The 21,894-nt window shown below is 30.0% G+C and overlaps 1 protein-coding gene across 1 annotated transcript; it reads left to right on the top strand.

The window, feature by feature from the left end:
- The first annotated feature begins 15,411 nt into the window (after positions 1–15,411).
- Positions 15,412–20,263, top strand: LOC105128564 (aldehyde dehydrogenase family 2 member B4, mitochondrial-like). Its single transcript, XM_011030286.1, has 11 exons — positions 15,412–15,608; positions 16,417–16,551; positions 16,689–16,831; positions 16,923–17,076; positions 17,162–17,391; positions 17,782–17,871; positions 18,482–18,655; positions 18,739–18,876; positions 19,307–19,444; positions 19,549–19,610; positions 19,740–20,263. The coding sequence occupies exons 1-11, from the start codon at positions 15,527–15,529 to the stop codon at positions 20,011–20,013; spliced, it is 1,620 nt and encodes a 539-aa protein (XP_011028588.1). The 5' UTR covers positions 15,412–15,526; the 3' UTR covers positions 20,014–20,263.
- The last annotated feature ends 1,631 nt before the right edge of the window (positions 20,264–21,894 follow it).

Raw genomic sequence — 21,894 nt, 5'->3', positions numbered from 1 at the left:
GAATTCTGTATTTCTCTCCTCAGCTAGCTCTTTGTTACTATTACACTGCTTGAGCTAGGATTTATAAAAAGGTTAAGGACTGAGTCGTTGCATGGGGCAATATATATATAAGGGCAGAAGCCACCGACCATTTATCGAAAGATAAACGTTCTTAAATTTACTAGTTTTGCCTCGCAAATTAATCATGCTGCACAAAGCAGAGGTTCTAAAAGCCAAAAAATTAATATATGTGAAATAAAATAAAATAAATTTCAAGCATATCACGTGTCTTCAGCTGATTATAATCTTAACGTGGGATCCCATGCTGGATTCCATCAATTGAATAACCAGTATGTATGTATTCTTATATAAAATTTAAACTTTTTCCTTGACGATTAATATCGTATTCTCAAAGCCTCCATTCCTGAAACCATTTAAATTTATATATTCAGTTTATTGCTTTTTATGCATAGCCGTATCTCGTATACTTTCTAGACTGCAAACAATTCTCATGTAGCTTCCAAATTGTGAATTTTACAAGCCTGATACTGTTATGTTGTTATTGATGTGTTATATTAGATTGTGGTGTATTATAATAATAAAAATACTAAATCTGGTTAGTGTTTCACGAGACGTTAACTTGCAAAATGAATAGACTAATTTGCCCTTTTTAGGCAAAGCCGAATAATATGGTTTGAGGGGGTAATATAACTTTTTATTCATTGGACACATTTATCATGGCAAGATTGAATAGGGGTAGGTCAGTATTTTTCTTTTTATAGTGTAATGACCCAAATACCATCAAATCAAAATTTAATTAATTTTTTTACAAGGGTATTTTTGAATCTTCAATTTCGAAAGCACATTATAATATCTAAAATATCCTCCAAAGCAAAATCATATAGTTGTTGTTTTCATTTTTTTTTTAGGGTGTTATTTATTTATTTATTTATTATTGTCAAGTTGGATGAGACTTAGTTTGGTCTTTCGATAAATGAAAAAAAAAAACATTTGCTCACGAACACAATGCATGCGCCAACAAGTCGGAGGAGCTTGTGTTTTTTCTAGCACATATTTTCACAGCATTGTCAAAAGCAGCTCACTAAGGTTTTCTTGTGGACAAACACGTCGAAAAGGCATGTTGTTTTCTTTTCTTTTCTGTTTTTTAAATAGATTTTTATTTGATTTTCTCTCTGTACTTCACTTGTTTATATTTTGTAGGTGAGTCTAAAATAAAATGTCCCATAAAATTTTCTACCAGTGCAACTAAAGAGCTTAAACTAAAATTAGTAAAATAGCAACATTACATGCATAAAAGTACCTATTTGTTTTTTTTTTTAGGCTAGTTGTTTGCAGTTGGGGAGAGTTCGTATGGGAAAAAAAAAGGAGAAATAGGGAAGGAGAGGACCGGCATAGTGGACATATATTAACTTTTACTAACGGATTCATCAACAGAATAATTATGTTTGTGATTCCGTCGGTTATTTTGACGGTGAACAAGGCACGTCATTGCATGGAGATTTCAGTTTGAATCCTTCAGTGATTTTGTCAGCATTTCAAACGGTCATATCATCGTACGGAGCTACCGTTTGAATCCACCAGTAAAATTACTCACAAAAACCTCCACATAAATGAACTACCTTTGTATTCTGTCTGTCATTCCGTGAGATATATATATTTTGAATATTTCATCAGTAAATACCAATCGAATGTGTTCGTCTGTATATACTAGTGGAATTACGAATGAAAAAATATCATTGATAATTGTGACCTCAAATTATCGATATAAGTATTCCATCAGTAATGTTGTTGGTATTAAGTGAATTTCTGGTAATGGGTCATGCCACCAACCCTGAAAGTTAAAGTGAAAATGATAACAATAATTGTGCAAATTTTTGAACCATAAGAATTTTTTAGGAAGATTCCAACAATAATTATATGCATTTCACACTTCACTCTAAGAGTTTGTTTGATATTGTAGTAGTAATTATTTTTTAAAATACTTTTTATTTGAAAATATATTAAAATAATATTTTTTTTATATTTTTTAAATTTATTTTTGATATTAGTATATCAAAATAATCTGAAAACATAAAAGAAAACTATTTTAAAACAAAAAAAATAAAATTTTCTTTTTAAAAAATACTTTTAAAACATAAAATTAAACAGGATTTAAGACAACTAAGAGAAACTTTCTTCTATTTGGGGTATGACAAATATGACTATTGGAGTTATAGGATACTTGTTTCGATTTCTATTTTTTTGCTTTACAATAAAATTGCTTATAGTTTATTTAAATGATTATTTTTTTATTTTATTTGTTAATAATAGGTTGGTTGGAAATTGAATTTTACATTTTTTTTTTAAGAAGTTATCTATATCTCATGACCCGGATTATAAGTCTAATAGGTTAACATAAATTGATTGAAAGAAATTTTCTATTTTTTAATTTTATTTTTCAATATTAATTTGATTATAAATTAAATTTCAAAATTTATTTTTATTTGTAGTTTATAAGGTTATTATGGGCTTATAATTCAATTCATATATTTAACAAGTTAATTCTGGTTGATTCAATATATAATAGTTTTATTATTTAAAAAACATATCATTTAATATATATCACTGCATCAATATTTTTTTTAAAAATCATTTAACATATTTTAAGTTTGTCAGTAATTTTTTTATTAAAAATAATTTTTTATTGAAAAAATCTTATCGGACTTATAAGGCAGTATGTGTCTGTAATCTAAGTAAATACTTAAAAAAAATTTCAAATGTTTTTGTATTCTTTATTTTAAGTTTAAAAGCTATTTCTATTATTTCTATCAAACATTTCTTTGTTTGGTGGTTCTAATATTGTTAAACTTTAATCGTTAACTCGACAGCTTGTTCAAAACTTTTTTTTTTTTATCTTAAAGTAACAATTCAATCCTTAGACTTATTGATTTTTATAATGAACCTTTAATTTTTTTTTAACTAAATAATATTTGTTTGATTGGATTATCTAATCATGAATGTGATTATTTTTTGTGCCATTGAGATTGATGATACTATTTTCACTTAATAAAATTATTGTGACTTTGTCATGTTTAAAGGATAGATTGGTTGATTTGAGCATGATGAAAGAATTAAATTGACAGATTTAGTTTTGTGAGGATTGAATTATTGCTATATATTAGGTTATTAAAGTATTTTGAACTTGGATTTTGATTTTGTTATCTCATATTATCTAGATATATTATTTTCTCAATAAAAGTTGAATGTCCTATAATATTAGATTTTTTTTCCTTGGATTTAGATTAAGAAATAAATTAAATATAAAAAAATTCTAACAATAGATATATGATATTATAGAAAATAAAAATTTTATTTTTTAAATGGGTAAAGATGTTTAAATCCGCTTAACCATTGCCTTGCCCAAAAATTAGGTGTGGGAAAAAAAATAAAAAAATAAACCAAAAAAAATTGAATCAAGCAAAAAAGATTAAACCAATTAAATTTTTTACAAAAATTTTCAATTTGATTTTTGTTTTATACTATTAAACTGGTAAACTCAAACTAAACTGAACTGTTTAAAAAAAAAGTACTACAAATGAAAAAAAAAATGCTTTATATTCTAACTCAAACATAGTAACCCTAAACAGCCTTCTTTTAAATATACATAGATACGTCTCTTTCCAATTTTTATTTTTCGATTTGTATCTTCACTCTTTTGATCTAGCATCTCAATAACACTCTCAAACCTCAGCACTCAGTAATAGTTCATCTAAGACTCTAAGCACTCTTTTTCGGTTCTTTACAATAAGATTTTTTTTTTTGTTATTTTGTAATTGTGGATGAGGTTTATCAATTATATTTTATCTATATCTTAAGAATAGTTCAAAAACAGTAAAATGATCCTTTTTGTTTATACTCCAGTACGATAAAGATTCTTGGGGTGGGTGTGGCTACCACTTCACTGCCCTGTATGTGGGTATAAAAAAGAAAAAACATTACCTGTGCAAGTAATGATTAGAGTTATCATTCTTACCAAGGAAACTATTGTCAAGGAACAACTATAAAAAGCTTTATTAGTCTCAGTTATCACTGCTGCAGGTATATCTACAAAAGTTGCAGTAAATTATATTAAAAGCTTATTCAAATGGTCAGTTTATTGTAAATATCTTGATTGTTTTTTTAAATGCAGTTGTTTTTTGTTTTTTTAAATGCAAAGCAACAGTAGAGATGGTACTGTGATCAAATATATATTTTAATGATATTGTATTATTATCTTGGTTTCGGATTTCTCATGTTTTTGATATAAAAATTCGAATTAAATCGAAACCGGTTAGTTTGAATGGGTTGAAATTATTTTTTCAATCAAGTTTATGAATTGACATGTAGGGATTTAATTGAAAAATATTTTTCATTCATGGACTAAATTGAACTTATTATCAAATTCAAGGACTAAAGCAAGTTTTTAAGCATTAACCATAAAACAAAATACATAAATAAACATTCCATAGTAAAAAATGAAGATTGATTCGGAACATCAACTTCGAAATTCTTAAAAAGCTCGCAATCTCAATAGTTAGACAAAGAAAAAGCATTGTAAACGAACGGTAATCTTATTTCTTAAAGTTGAACGCTTTAATCCTACCGAAAGCATCACTTTGCGTCAGATCTTCACACTGGACCAACGCAATCCAAGAAGATTATTGCGCGTGAACTGGCCCTCTCTGTGCACCTGAATAGCTTTCCATGGAAATCGTGATAGAAAATGAAAAGAGCTTCCCCTTGTTTTTACCAGAAGACATGTTTGCTTTAAAAAGAAGCTTCTCCATTCTTCTTTCGTACTCCACATGGATGGAAATAAAATAAACAAGTTAAGCACACATTTTTCATGCATTTAAATACAATGGAAAAGTAAAATATAATGAAACGATTCTGCAGAAATCTAGTTGGACGCCACAGAAATAGTGCCGGACTCCCTCCTTGTGGATATGCAGTGCTCGAGAATCATGGCCTCTGACATTTCACACTTTACCCGAATATATTATTCAATCCGTTCAAACTTGTTTCTAAACCTTTTTCGTTCCTCTTCTCCACAGTATACACATATAACATTGCCCTTCAACTTCCATCTGTTCATGTGCAGAGGAATTATTCAATACTGTACTTCCAGTGTAAATGCTTCATCACCCAGCCATAGATAGACTGAATCTATATATAATAATTACCGGGATAGCTAATGGTTTAGCCTGGTGGGTTAACCTATGATACATCGACTTGGAGCTTAGCTGGGTTTGTTTCATATTGAATTGGATGAAACTTAACCTGATTAAATTTGATTAATTTAGGTAAAATTTATGTGAGATTTAATTTGATTTTATTAAATATTTTCTCAAAACAATATTATTTTAAATTGATCTATATCAACTTGAGTTAATTTACCTAACTTTTGCCTTGAAGTTTTAGCTAAGTTGTTGTAGAAGACATCTTGGTGAGCTTGATTAGAATTGATAGGATAAAAATATAAGAAAAGAAATCACCAATTATTTTTATGGTAACAAGAAACCCTAACTTATCTTCAAGATTTTAGGTGTTAGAAATTAATTATATTTTAAGGTAAGCCGTTTAATACTTGTTTTTTAATGATAAAGATATATATTGTATCCATGTTAGAATTTATCTAAAATATTTTATAGTAAATGATTACTAAAATCTAAAACAATGATTTGGAATTTGGGTCTGACAACAAAACTCCATTCTTATTCTTAAAATACTAGCATTAAATATGAAAGAATAATAAATAATAAATTAAATTTTAGCTGATTCTTTTTTATTATACTTAACACTAACCTAAATAACTCCACTCACATTCAATATGTTTTTAAAAGTGTATGTTAACTCAGTTGAAGTTTAATTGTAACAAAACAAAACAAAATAATGTATCCTATCACTTAAAAGTTGGAATATTTTAATTCTCATATTTATAAACAAAAGTTAGGGAAAAGCTTTGTGATCTCATTATTTAAATTAGCTAAAGAGTGGAGTGGAAGTGTGTTGATTGTCAATTTAGTTATATTATTGTCTTTTCTCAACATGCTATTTAAATTTTACTTTGGTTTTTTTATAATATTATAGAATTTTTTTATCATATGAACAATTGCTCTTTTTATCATCCCTTTATGGTTTTATTTATTTCCTTTAATATTTTTTATTTTTTCTATTTTTATTATTTTTAAATATTATAGAAGGTTTTGAAAAAACTTATTAGAAATGGGCCATGAAGTTTATGGCGCATGAGGCGGCCTTTTTTGTGTACTTGAATAGCTTTCGATTCTGATGGTCTTGAAAGTCGTGATAGAAATAGAAAAGAGCTTCACTTTGTTCATATGTCTTTAAAAAGAAACTTCACTCTCATACTTTCTTCCTCTTCTTTGCCTTTCCGGGTGCCTTTTCAAATTGATTGGTTTAAAACATTATCTGAGATAGTGCAGTGCTCCAGCCTGGCAGAGTAAACAAAAAAAGCACACGTTTTACCTGCATTTAAATAGAATGGCAGAGCACAACATGATGAAACGGGAAATGTGGTTGTACACTGCTCTTCAAAGAATGGAAAACGTTATTATTGTTATTATTATTATTATTAATTTTTTATTTTAAAATTTTCATCAATTTTTATTATTATTATTATTATTATTATTGTTATTGTTATTGTATTATTGTTATCTATAATTTATATAATCAACCTTTTTATAGTTCGATCCTGATATTACCAGATTATTTATTATTTCGATACTTCTGCACTTAGAAAAAGATATCAATCTTTTGATTTTATCAGTTACCCAAATCAAACTCATACAGGAACAAACCTGATTTAACCAAATAAACTATTAAAGAAATTGGATTGAATCAACCATCATGCACAACTAAGGTTGGCTAAAACTATTTCATGCCATAAACTTATCTAGCTGAGTAGAACATAAGCTAAATTTCAAAGAAAAACACAATCTTGATGGGATAACCTTCCTATCAAACCCAAGCATAAAATTAAAAGCCCATATAAAATTGAAAGCCCATTATTAAAAATCCATGGTTAAACATATTATTAAGACTACATCAAAAACTTTGATTTTATCTAGAAAAGCTTTAATGATTATACGTATGATATTTGTCTTTTCTTCCTTGTAATCCAATCATTATAGTTCTAGGTAATACTAACTTCAGTGAAAGTGATTTGCTATGGAACTAGATTATTTCTTTCCTGTAAAAAATGAAATGATGTTCACTACTACACGAGTTTTAAAAGATGAAGAAAATTTCACTAGTAGGTTATATATTTGATTAGTTAAATGATGTTTAAGGTGTTTTTAAAAGTATAGTTATTGTTGTTTTTTAAATTATTTTTATTTAAAAATATATTAAAATAATATATTTTTTTATTTTTGATATCAGTACATCAAAATAATTTAAAAATACTGAAAAACATATTAATTTTAAGCCAAAAAATTAAAATTTTTAGAAATGTGAGTTGGACCGCATTCCTAAATAGTCCCTAAATAAATTGATTTTATTTTTATTATAAAATAATAAAATAGAAAATAACATTAAATGAATTTTTTTTAAAAAAAATAGGTGTTGTAACTCGAGGAAAAAATAAGTTTTCAAAATGGGGCTAGTAATATAATTCAATTTTGAGCTTATTGAATACAAAAAATAAAATGAGGTAAGAAGGGGCTTAAAAATATCAATCATGGTAAATCTGAGTTAACGTAACAAACTTATAACTCCAAACCCTAGTAATGAAGGCCGAGTTAACTTAAATTATCTCGTCAAACCAGCGACCTAGATTATAAGATAAGAATAAATTGATATAAGAAAATATGAACCCATTTAACTATTCAAACTTATGACCCGAATCATTAAACATCAAGTATTCTATCTGTAAAAACCATTACTCAATTCTCAATCAATCAAATATTGAATGATAAAATTAACAAAATAATTTTAATTATACAAAATGATTCAAGACAAAACATAGCAATTAAAAAAATTGAGGATCAAAATTATAATACCAAATAAATTTTATACTTTTATTAAAGGATGAATTGAATAAAAAAATTATTTAGCAAAAGATAAAAAAGTCAAAAGAATAAGAATCAAATTAGTAAAATTAATATATTATTAATTTGGATAGAATATTGTAATTGAAAACAAGTAAAACTTTTACAAAAGAGTTGAAAAAAATAGAAATACAAAAAATTAGGATCAAATTGAAAAACATAATATATGACAATTTGAGATTAAGTGATAAAATTAAAAATAAATAAAAAATTTATAAAAGAACCAAAATTAAAAATTAAAAGAATAAGAAATGAATTTGAAATATTAATAATAAAGAGAATCAAGCTATCATTTGAGAAGGAAGAGAAAGAAAAGAAAAGAAAAAAAAAGATTTATTGGTGACAAACTGACCACCTAATATTATGGGTTGCCAAAAAGAAAGATGATGCAAGAGTGCTTACAAAAATATTTTGAAAGGGTATTTTTGGATGACGGAAGGTGTCACATATATCATCTTCCACATGCTAGCACATGTCATGTGTGCACCACCTACTTTTTATTTCTTTTATATTTTTTTATTTATGAAAAGATTAAATTACTCATAAGTTGATCTAATAATAATGAAAACACTTTTGTGAAAAGATGAAAAAGCCTTTTGAAGTCGGTTTTAATTTTTTGACTTTTATCATTCCTTTCTCGCTGGAGCGTGACATCATAGGGACCTTTTCGAGGCATGTTATGGATGGTTTTTGGTTGGATAAGGGATTCACCACCTAGTATTATAGTTATTAAAAACCCTAACTAATTATTTAGAGATTCTAGGCAATTGCATAAAAAGAAAGGTATTAACACTTTTAGTATGCTTTACTTGAGGTAAATTGCATTAGTTTTCTTTGTTTGATATAGTTGGATAATGTTTTTATTTTTATTAGCCTGCTATAACAAATTTGTTACAATAAATAAACCCTAATTTTCTAGGTCAAGAACTTGGTTTGGAATGGTAAAATATCCTTAATTATTATTGAGGCTTCTCCCAATATAAACTTGGAAATTTTACTATCACATCATTCCAAATAATATTTTAGATAAAATTTATTACTATTTTTATCTTTATATTAGAAGTAAATGAGTTATATTATTCCTAATAATATTTTGGATGTTAATCTCATAAAGGTTTTTTATCCTTATATTAAAGTTAGTAATAATAAATTATTATTTCTAATAATATTTTGTATATTAACCATTTTTAAGTTTTTTAATCTTTATATTAAAAGTGAATAATATTTTCTTGCCAAAAATTTTTCTTTTTAATATTTTGAAATTATAGGCCAAAATCCTTTGGAATTTTACATTTTTTTTTTTGTAAAATCTATGCAATATTTTTTAAAAACATGACAAAATGTTTTATATTTTTTTAAAAAAGATACTCAAATAATTTAGGATTTTTTTCCATATGCAAGGAAAAAATAACTAAAATATTTTTTTAATATTTTTAGGCTTTGTTTTGAAAAAAGCTCATTTTTCTATGTAATAAAATTATCAAAACATGTATGAGGTGGTGTTTGTCATACACACCTTTAACTCAATAGGGTCTTAACTCTTTCACTCGACCAAGTTGACCTGTATGGATTAACTAGAAATTTTTGTTCGACTATAAACCAAATCACAGATCTTGGTTTGACTAAAAAACAATCCAAAAACAAAACACATTGAACACATAAAAAAAACTCAAAATTCCTTAGATAAAACAAATTAAACATAAAAAATAAAGAACATGAAGAACATTTAATCATGAAACCAATAACATAGATTCTAATCTAGACCAGATATGATCAACATAGAGATACAAATATGTTGGAACTCATGTAATGATCAATAATTTGACACTTATTCATTTCGATTATCATCAAACATTATAATTTTGTCAAAATGAGTTTCAGTTCAAAACCAAAATTCTAGCATTAAAACTCATCAAAACTTGTTATTGATGCAAATAAATCTTAAATTATTAACTAATCAAGTTCAACAAAGTGTTTAAAGTAAAGAAATGGACAAAAACTAGTCTAAAACATAGAGTTAAGGCAATGTTCTTTTCAAGAACACGAAGAACACTGCCTTACTAAACTCAATCACTGCCTTGAAAGCCAGTTATTATCAAGCCTCTAAAACTAGCTTTTGTTTACCTCTAAAACATGCTTTCTTTATTCTAACATGTCACATTATCATATACAAACATATTTGTATAAAAAAATATTAAACAATTAAAATTATTAAAATTAAGCATGAGGTTCTAACTTCAAAATCCGCCAAATTAAAACAGCCTATATATTCATGAAATTTGGATCAAAATTAGTTTTTCTAAACCTTTAATAGAACCTAACCAAAACCTAGAAACTAAAAACATGCATCAGCCAACATAAAAAAACATCGCAAACCTTATTATCATATTTAGCAAATTTCAAACCATTTTATTTCATCAAAACCAATCTAACAAACATTATCTAAGTATTCAAGAACATCAATAAACAAGTCAAAACAAGACTTAAACAATAAAAAACAACATTTTAAAGTATTAATTAAAATCAAAATTAAAAATATCATAACACTAAAACAAGTTCAAAAATATCATTAAACATGTAAAACAGGTTAAAGGTGTGCTTTATTGACATCACCTACTTGGTTAGTAAAGAATTATACCTTCCAAAAACTCGGAATAGTTACTATCTTTTTTCTTTTAAAAATTCAATCTTTTGCTCAATCTTTAATTTATCTTTTTAACTCTTAGATGCCAAGTAATAAACTTGATTACTAATAAGCTTCAAGAATAAGCTTTCTTCTCCTCTCTCTCCCTCTACCCCTCACAACTTTGATTTTTCAGGGGGATACTAGGGTTTTTTGAGGACTCAATAAAGGATTGATCATGATTGATTAATGCTTGAAACTTTGATCAAAATGGGCAGTTCTAGATAAGTTTTAATAGCTGGAAGCCCTTTACTTGGCTAATTTTGTAATGTTAGTTTTGATTTTGGAATTTTGTGTGGTTTTACTAAACTTTGTAAGGTAAGGGGTTGTTTCTAGTCTTTTAATCTTGAGAGAGAGGTTTTTAGCTCTTGATAAGAACCCACTAAGAAGTTTTAGAGTGTAATTGGTGGTTTTGTATAATAGGTATTATGGTCATAGATGATTAAGTTAACTGGTTTCAAAACCTCGTTAGAGCAACTTCAACTTCATCATTATTAACTACCATCTAAAGTTGGTAGAGGAGATGCATGCTTTTTATTTGGATCTATCCTTAATTAATTTGAAGATTTATAGCTTCATATTTATTCATTTGAAGATATCAATTCGATCAGCCAAAATCGCCTAAGAAGAAGATAAATAATAGTTAAATGATGTGTCATTCAATCCCTTCATTAAATTCAAGTGACGCGTTAATTATGTTAAACCCTAAAAATTAGGGTTTTTAATTTAGAATTTGACAGACTTCAGTTCAGTCCCTATTCTTCCAATTGCTTTTAATTATATAAGCAATTGCCTCTTAACTTTTAATTTTATGCAATCCCTCCATTGTCAAACTTAATTGTCAACTCTAAAGTTTAATGTCTTTTTCAACTTGGTCAATACTTCTTGATTTATGCAAATTAGTCCTTAATTAACCATGAAACTTTTAACTATCTTTAATTTGGCCTTTTATTTTGTTGATTTAAATCTTTGAAGTCTCACCACTTTTCCGGTTTGGTCCTTGATTTTAAATTTCTTCAATCAATTCCTTAATTATCTATCAAACTTTAATATTTATGCAGTTAAACCCCTGATTTGGTTAAATTAGCTTTTTAAAATTGCAATTCAACCCTCACACTTTAATTTCTTCCAATTTATAACCTAAATTGAATTCAAAAACCAAGTTTGCTTACAATTAAGCCATCAATAAATTTAATTAAACTCTGGAAAATCCCAATTGAGTTTTCAAACATTCAATTTTGAATTTTTCTTCTTAATAAGGTTTTCATCAGTCAAAATTAAATTGTTAATTTTTTAAATTTAAATATTTTTATCCTTCTTAACTATTTTTTAACAATTTTTTTGGATATTCTTCATGTTCTTCCCACTCATGTATTTTTTTTACTTTTCCAACTTTTTTAATTTTTTTTATATTTTTTATATTTTGATCGTTTTACTATGTATTTTTTTTATCTAGTCAAATTCCAAAGTGTTTGCTATTTGACACGATAATTATAAAAAAAAATTATTGTCAAAGTACCAAATTGCCCTTTGAAGTCAATTTTAAAATTTCTACTTTTAAGAATATTTTGATCATATCATGCTTTTGAAATGAGAAAAGAACAACTTTTCCTTGATGAGTTTGAACCACTTTCAATAACTAATTTTAAGTGTTTTTTTGATATAAATGACAACATTATCATTATATTATTCCAATAAATAATATTTTTTAGTCTATGGTTGCAGGTAATAATATTTTTTATTCTATGGTTGTTTTTTTTTTTCTTTTTCTTCCAAAGCGTCTTATATATCTTTTGTTAATGCTTATCTTACTTTAACCTTACTCAAGATTCCTAACAAGCTAAATTATGTGAAATCACCCGATGCCTTGATGTTATAACTAAGCCTCTCCCTCGAGTACTATCATTGGCATTATCCTAACTAACCCCATAATTTTCTAATTAACCTTTGGGGTTAATGAAAAATAGTTTTCTGATTTATTTTTACATAAATATACACAAATGTTCTTTAATCCAGGGGAAAAACAATCATTCATGATCAACAAAAGAATTTTATTTTTATATAAATATGCACAAATGATGGGTAAAGAGTACCATAATTCTTCAAACAAGAAACTAAGAAAATCAATCATGGAGGCTAGCTGACATTGTTCTCCCCCCTCATCTTATCCACAAAAGAATTGCAGTTCATCTGTCTATTTTCAGTTTATTTAGATTTGAAATGAAAAATCAGTCTCCTTTCCCTCTCCCAACCCTCAAAACTTAGAAAACAAAATAATGTTCTAGAGAATTGGAGAGAAAAATTGATTTCACTTTTTAGTACATGCTCAGAAACCTCATGTTAAGGGTTTTAAAGCCCTAATCACTCGACATTTGAAAATTGCTCAAGAATAAAATTATGTTTGATAGAGAGCTTGAGAATATTGTAGTCTTAGAGAAGGAGAGCGTAATTCATAAGATGACATTGCATTAAAACTGAAATGTTTCAAAATAAAAGCCGTAAAGTGTATTGAATAGAGGATCGTAAAGGTTTATAATATTCTGTACTCTAAAAGTGAACTAAGCACATTCATAATAGATAATCCACATATTATAACTTTAAAGTTTGACATAGATTAAAAGATGTTTAATTCTTGATGATATTAATTATTTTAGATAATTATTTCAATACTTTATCATGATTTTAAAATCTAAATAAACTTGATGAAGTAACTCAGGATCTGGTCGACCGGAACCCTATATCAATTCATATTAAAAAGAAAAAAAGAATAAAAGGATGACGAGCCTGACCCTGCCGGCCCGGTCTGACGTGGGTAAGGAATTCTGCTTTAGCAATGAATAAACCTTCCCTTGCCCACCATTGAATCTTCAAATGAAAGTTTTCTATCTAGGACCGGCAATGATCTCTGACTGCTCTCTGATCTTCTTCATGCTCTTATCTCATTTGCTTACCATTGATTAAGATAATGATCAGAACCGTGTGATGGTGATGATGATTGGATTTGCTCCCAGAAAGATAAAGAGGTTTGTTGGGAAGAAAAAACATGGAAAACAGGAGCAGAGTGTTTTTTAAGAGAGTATTATATTTATACTATTTAGCACTTCATAATGGCATTTTTAGATACTGTTACAGAAAACTTAGAAGTAGTTTAAGAAGACAAGACAAAGAAGGTCCTGTGTTAAGTGGATAAACTCCTGAGAATATAACCTTAGTGTGGGGCCGCGAAAGCCAGGGCAGGCATAGGTGTTCACTCAGGAATAAATAATGTCCAATATGAAATTCAATATCCCAGATCTTCTGGAACTTCAATAATTAGTGATAATAATCCTGAGGATCCAGACCTAATTAATTCTCAAGAACTTAGCATAGCTAAAATTGAAACAAGATCTTCATAATTGATCAATCCCTAAATTAGAAACAAGGACAATATAATCAAAGGGCTCTTTTGAATTATTTACAAATTACGCAGTGAAAAACTACATACAAAATACAAAACTATAGCTTTAAAATGAATCACATGATACAATACAATTTTTATTTGCAGAAGCAATATAAAAATATTTACAAATAAATATAAACTCATTATTATTATTACTATAACTATTGATATTATTGTTATTATTAGCATTAACATTACTATTAGTATTATATCATTATCATTATCATTATTATTATAATTACTAATAATATATATTTTTTTATTATTAATACCACCACTACCATTATTTATATTATTATTATAATTATTACTATCATTAGCATTGTTATTTATTATAATAAACTATTATTATTAATATTATTATCATTATTAAAAGCTTTATTATTATTATTATTATTGAAAAAATATAAACTTGATTTGACAAATAAAATTGAAAACCATAAAATTTTTAATGAAAAGATCAAGGAAAAAGAATAAAAAAACAAAAAAAGAAGAATCAAATTATTATTATTTTTATTGAAAAAAAATCATAAACTTGATTTGAATGATAAAATCAAAAGTCATAAAAATAACATAAGAGAAGAGAAAAAAAAAAAAAATCAAAATAGAAGGATCAAATTGAAAAATATTATATATATAAATTAGAATTAAAAGATTAAATTGAACACAAATAAAACTTTAACAAAAATATAAAAATAAACAATTAAAATTAAAAAAACTAAAACTAAAATATTAATAAAAATAAGAATTAGAGTGTATTTCTGCTGTTGAAAAAAGACATAAAAAAATAAAAGTTATTATGATAAACTTTTATTAAAGAAGAGAGAGAGAGAAGATGACAAGTGATGAAAAAAAAGAAACTTTCAAACAAAACGTATGGTGATTAAAATTTCATATGAATAGACAAAAGGAATCCTAGTAACAACTATTTCTCGGAAAGTCATTACATCATTTCACTATCATAGCAAATGGTGAATTTAAATGTGCATACGCTTTGCATTCATCACCTTCCATCACATATAAAACTAATTTGCGTTTTCTTTCATCTTATGCTAATAACATTTAAATGCTTTTCATTTCATCAAACTAGGATTTATTCTAATGGAAATGGATAGTGCATTGAGAGTCACCGGCTGATTGAAGATAGAACTTATAAAATGACAAGCAAAGAAGACAAAAACGTATTGTCTTTATATAATAAAGGAGGAAAAAAAAGAGAAAAAAGCTCCCGTCTTCTCTTCATATGGTTTCATCCAGATAAACAAGGCAATAAGTAGTTAGGGAGCGTGCTGAGACCTCACAGTGGAAGTAGTGATGGCAGCTCGCAGGATATCTTCGTTGCTTTCTCGTTCTCTCTCTGCTCCCTCTGCTTCTACTCCTCTTCTTTTGTCTCGAGGTACTGTTATTTCATTTATATCCTGTTCTTTTTTATTGCTTTTTAGATGATTGAAGTTTTATTGTTCATTCCTTCAGCTACAGTTTCTTTATGCTGTTAATATATTTTTGAGTTAATTTCGCTGATATACCCCTTGCGTTTGGTTGGTTGCCAAGAGGTAAAGGTGGAGAAGAAATGGAAAAGGGATTTTTAGTTAAAGAGTCTTTTTTCTGTTATTTGAATTACAAGATGTTTTCATCTTTCATTTTGTGTCTAAAAAAGATTCAGCATGGAACAAAAGTTCTGGAGATTTTATTCCGTAACTCTGTTCAGCAGATAGTGTTTCACAGAAGGAGCCAAATATTAATTTCTAATTAACACAGGAACATGGACTTTCAAGTCTATGTAATGTCAACTTGGGCCCCAAATCAATGCTTGAGAAAAAATAAAACAAAAAAACAGAATCCCCATTTTTTTTCTTAATTCTAATTAACTAGATCTCTTTGACCACATGATGATTTACAAACAGTGCCTTCTATCCATGACGGTTCCCTTTGACTTTGGGTACATGGATAAAGCAACAGCCGTAAAGAGGATTCTAAGAGCTGCTATCCAGCTGAACAGAACACGAGTCATAAAGAGAATGGAAATTTTAATATTTAAAGAAGGCCCTATTTTCATTTTCTTTTATGTTCTGCGCATGGGAATGCAAAGATAGTTTCCTGTTTTTGTTCCAATCATGTTATATATATATATATAGTAATATTTTCTAGTTTTTCGGGTTTAAGGTTGTCAAGTTTAATTTACATTTCTGGGATATGATCCTCAGGAAAAAATCCTATCACAGGAAGAGGGGTCTACAGATTTAGCAATGCTGCAGCACTTGAGGAAACAATCACTCCACCTGTTCAAATTAGCTACACTAAGCTTTTAATCAATGGCCAATTCGTCGATGCAGCATCTGGTAGTCCTCGGTTGATAAAACATCTGTGTTATTGTTGTTCAGTTTTCATTTGTACTTCTTGAATTGGAAATGGGAAACTGTTTCCAGTCCGCTGAATTAAGCATTCTTGCTGATTTTGGATTTTCAATTGGTTGTAGGCAAAACCTTTCCAACACATGATCCTCGTACTGGAGAAGTGATTGCTCATGTGGCTGAAGGTGATGCTGAAGATGTCAACCGTGCAGTAGCTGCTGCTCGTAAAGCATTTGATGAGGGACCATGGCCGAAGATGAGTGCTTATGTAAGAATTCTTGCCTAGCCTCTCTGGTGAATTATAATGTCAATGATGTCTTGTTCGCTACTAGTTGACTTACATGTGGGAATTTTTGCAGGAAAGGTCACTGATAATGTTGCGTTTTGCTGATTTGGTTGATAAACATAGAGGGGAGCTTGCAGCATTAGAGTCATGGAATAGTGGGAAGCCTTACGAACAGTCTGCTAAATCCGAGTTGCCAAGTTTTGCACGTTTATTTCGTTACTATGCTGGTGAGATTTCATTAAACCATGCAATGTCTACTTCTGATGTTGTTGACTACATGAATTTCCGATTCTTTTCGTCTTTAATATCCAGGTTGGGCAGACAAAATCCATGGACTAACAGTTCCAGCGGATGGTAATCACCATGTTCAAACATTGCATGAACCCATTGGTGTTGCCGGACAGATAATCCCTTGGAACTTTCCTCTTATCATGTTTGCTTGGAAAGTTGGACCTGCATTAGCTTGCGGTAATACAATTGTTCTAAAATCAGCAGAACAAACACCATTGACTGCTCTCTATGCAGCAAAGCTTTTCCAAGAGGTAAGATTAATGACAAATGTTTACATGACAATATCTGGTTTAAATAGAATTATCATGATATATGCGAGTAGCAAAGCTATGCAAACAATGCCTCTACAGGCATCACATAAAGTTCATAAAAATTCTCCACTTAAATGCGTTCAAGTATCCACTTAAATCTGAAAAGGTTGGTGAATATGGAAATGATTGTATTATGCAGCAACCCTTGCGTGTGTATTAAACCTCTAGAGCCGTGCAGTTAGTTTCCTTAAACTAAATAGCATGATCGGCTCTTTTTCTATTTCCTGTGGTAATCAATAGTCTTAATATGGCAGAGATGAAACATGTGAAGTTTCTTTTACTTCTTACCATGGGGTTTTCTTGAAATCTGTTTTTTATCCTTTATGGCAGGCTGGTCTTCCTCCAGGTGTTCTGAATGTAGTTTCTGGCTATGGTCCAAGCGCTGGTGCAGCTCTTGCTTGTCACATGGATGTGGACAAGGTATTTTATTATCTTTCAGTATCTTGACAACTTTCAAGAGAATCTATGGCATATGAGTTTAGCATTATGGTACATAATTCCTTGACTTCCTGTATAGCATGGCTCAAAGAGTCTGAAATTTTGTTTCCACCTGTGGTTTTACTTGAAAATGTACGGCTTCCTGTTGTTTCAACTTTCAACCACAGCTTCCAGAGTAACAACGATACAATGGCAACATCAAGAAGAAATTTTTATATAGGAACCATAAGCTTCCTCATGGCTGTTTTTGATTTCCTTGTCTCACTTTCATTGATAGATTAGGTGCACCTCGTGACTGGATCATAGAATCTGCATAGCACCCTGCCTTTCTAAACGGATAGAATTAGATGTGAACATTCGGAACACCATAACCTTTTCTATCCATCTAATTTCTTTTCTTTGTCACAGTAAGAGGTCTCATTTCTAACATTTTTGGATTGCCAATTTTTTTCTTCATCGTAGTAATCATAGTAAAAGATTGCATTTCCAACACCCTTGGTTGTTATAATTGTATGAACTAAAATCCTGTACTGTGTATGCCATGTAGTATGTTTGTGGTAGAGTAGTGATTAATACACCATATTGTTTGCAGATTGCTTTCACTGGATCAACTGAAACTGGCAAGATTATACTTGAACTTGCTGCGAAAAGTAACCTAAAACCAGTTACATTAGAGCTGGGAGGGAAATCACCTTTCATTGTATGTGAGGATGCTGATGTGGACAAGGCTGTGGAGCTTGCACACTTTGCTTTGTTCTATAATCAGGTTTGTCCAACAACTGTGCATACAATGCTGGTTTCAATTTGATTTGTAACCACTGATTAGTTGTGCATGCTTGCTGTTTGCAGGGACAATGTTGCTGTGCTGGTTCTCGTACATATGTACATGAACGTGTGTACGATGAGTTCATAGAAAAAGCCAAGGCACGTGCTCTAAGACGTGTTGTTGGTGATCCCTTCAAGAAGGGCGTTGAACAAGGCCCTCAGGTACCCTGTCTCTTCCTGTAAGATTTGATGATTGAAACAATTTAGCCATGGCAATCTGAATAGGCAACAGAAATTCCTCAAATAGGCATAAAATTTTCTCAAGTGCTCGGTTTAACGCCCATATTAATTACTCTTAACAATTGGGTCCATGGCCGCACTGGTCGTTACATGAGACCTAAAAGTTAGAAAACAATGAATTTCAGTAAGATTACGAGCATGATCCTTCTTTACTGTGTGAGTGAAACTGCAAGCCTAGCTGAAGCTTATAGCTAAAATGGTCAATAGTTAAACATCCAAACCGGCATATGACTATATGGAATTTGTTATGGGATGTTCATCCTTGTCAATTAATGGTAATTGTTTATGGACCTTGAGAAAAATGGCGAGAGCCATCAAATAATGTTGTTTACGGACCATGTGGAAATTTCAGATCGACTCCGAGCAGTTTGAGAAGGTCCTAAGGTACATAAAATCTGGTGTTGAAAGCAATGCTACCCTTGAATGTGGGGGTCAAAGATTTGGCTCCAAGGGCTACTTTATCCAGCCTACTGTTTTCTCAAATGTACAGGTATATCCAATACACCACTCTGTTATTATTTCTCCCCTTTTACTGCGTGTCAAGGTATTGAATCTTAATCTTTGCAATGCAATACTAACTTCTTGTTAGAACAGGATGATATGTTGATAGCGAAGGATGAGATCTTTGGCCCAGTGCAATCCATCTTGAAGTTCAAGTGAGCTGTAATCTTAAACAAGCTTGTCTTCATCTAAAAAATTATAAAATTGGATGGAACAGAGTTGAATTTAAACTCAGTTATGGTCCTTATATTGTATCTCTAAGACAAGTTGTGCTTTTGCACCAGGAATATTGATGAAGTAATACAGAGGGCAAACACCACTCGTTACGGTCTTGCAGCAGGAAGTTTCACCAAGAATGTGGACACTGCCAACACCTTGTCACGAGCATTGAGGGTGGGGAGCGTATGGGTCAATTGCTTCGATGTCTTTGATGCGGCAATTCCATTGGGTGGCTATAAAATGAGTGGAATAGGCAGGGGAAAGGGCATCTACAGCCTCCATAACTACTTGCAAGTGAAAGCTGTTGTTACTCCATTGAAGAATCCAGCATGGTTGTAACCTCGTCTAATCCTTCCATTATGATTCTGGCATTCCTTTCCATCAGTATACAAGGATTGTTTGAATCATGGGAAAATGTTGAAGTTTCTCAAGAAGACAAGCTTGTTTGTTTCTCAATCACTCTTTAAGCTCAACTACAAGGCAGCAGACAGATCCTTGTACTTGTGTCATTGACATCAATAAGGTAATTAATTATTGCCAAAATTCAACAGTTGCTTGGCTGAGTTTGATTGGATAGCTTCTTTGAACATATCTATCACCTCCAAGCAAACCTATCAATCACCTCCAAGCAAACCTATCAATCACATAAAGAAACACAACCACGGATTCATGCATTAGGCATCCCTAGCTCCGATTATGCAACCGTACCATCCATCACCCTCAGCATAATGTTGAGAGATTGATTAGTTTGTCTGGTAAACCAAAGACCAAATGATATTGTTTGCTTGAGATATCTGAGTATTCTCTTCACCGTCTGACAATAAGGATCCTTAGGTTAAAGCAAGAACTTTCTCACACACAGAAAAATTTAAGAGAAATCTAGCTAGACGAGTAAATCCACGATAATTCGGAGTTCCAATAGTGCTTCTGTAGAGTTGAGGGTCACTGAAATCAGAACCTTCGAGTTTAGAAAGATGACAGATGTTGGACATGGTTTCACTTTGTCAAGGTCTGCCTTACGTAGCAAATCTGCAATATATTCTCTTTGAGTGAGAAATAAATCATGTCCATCACGAAGAGTTTCCACACCAAGAAAAAAAAGATCTTAAACCTTTCACTGGAAAAATCATAGACAACTTGTGGAACAATTGATCAATGGCTTTGGTGTCCGAGCAAGCAACAATTATATCATCCATGTAGATGAGGATGATTATATGGATTGTGTCTTGGAAAAGAGTATAAAGAGATGTGTCAGCCTTTATAGCCTTTACACCAAGTTGATTCAGTTGATCTGTAAATCTAAAATATCATGCCCTTGCTTGTCGAAGACTATAAAGGCTCCTTTTTTCAATTTACACACACGTGGATAATCAGGATAAATAAATCTTTATAGTTGTTGCATGTAAACATGTTTACAAAGGAAACCATTAAGAAATGTGTTTTGTATTAGTGGAGATAATATAATGTCCCACCATATGTAAGTGGAAATATCTAACTTCCACTTTACATATGGTGAAGGACACAAAAGATAGTATAAATCATGGTATGATTTATACCCTTTCCCTCCCATTTATATATATATATATATATATATATATATGTGTGTGTGTGTGTGTGTGTGAAGAGTTGTGTGTGTGTGTGAAATACAGAGAGACACAAAGAGAGCTAGTGAGAGAGTTGAGTTGAGTAAAGAAGATTTTTCTCCTCCTCCTTGTTTTATTATTTGTATTGTTTCTAAGTAAGATTAATACAAACTAGTAGTTTTGAGAAGTAAGCAAGTTGCCGAACCATGTAAATTGATGTGTGTTTGATTGCTTGAATGTCCTAACAACTAGTATCAGAGCCAGGTTCTTGAAAAAGAGGGTGTTTGATCCAAACTTAAAAATCAAAGTTCTCAAAACATATTTTTGAACATATCATCGTGAAGAGGAAGACGAGAGGAATCCATTGGTGAAAACCCGAAGAAGAACTGACGTCCTTCATGCTCGCACGCGCCTCCGACTGCACTGTCCACGCGCCTTACACTTTCCACGCGTCTTCTTCGCCTGAATTCCAGCAACTGAACTGGGTTGACCTGACACATCATCGACTAGTTAGCAGCCATAATAGCAGTTCTGCACAGTCAGCAGACACATCACCTGCCACCTTATTTGCCACCTCATCATATCCACGCCAACCAAAAATCCACGTAGATTAGCCACGTCATCATTGTGGGCCCAT

Source organism: Populus euphratica, unplaced genomic scaffold, assembly GCF_000495115.2.
Source record: "Populus euphratica unplaced genomic scaffold, PopEup_1.0 scaffold111.1, whole genome shotgun sequence".
In the NCBI taxonomy this organism is placed as follows: Eukaryota; Viridiplantae; Streptophyta; class Magnoliopsida; order Malpighiales; family Salicaceae; genus Populus; species Populus euphratica.
Note: the sequence above shows the minus strand (reverse complement) of the source record. Positions and strands in the feature narration are given on the sequence as shown.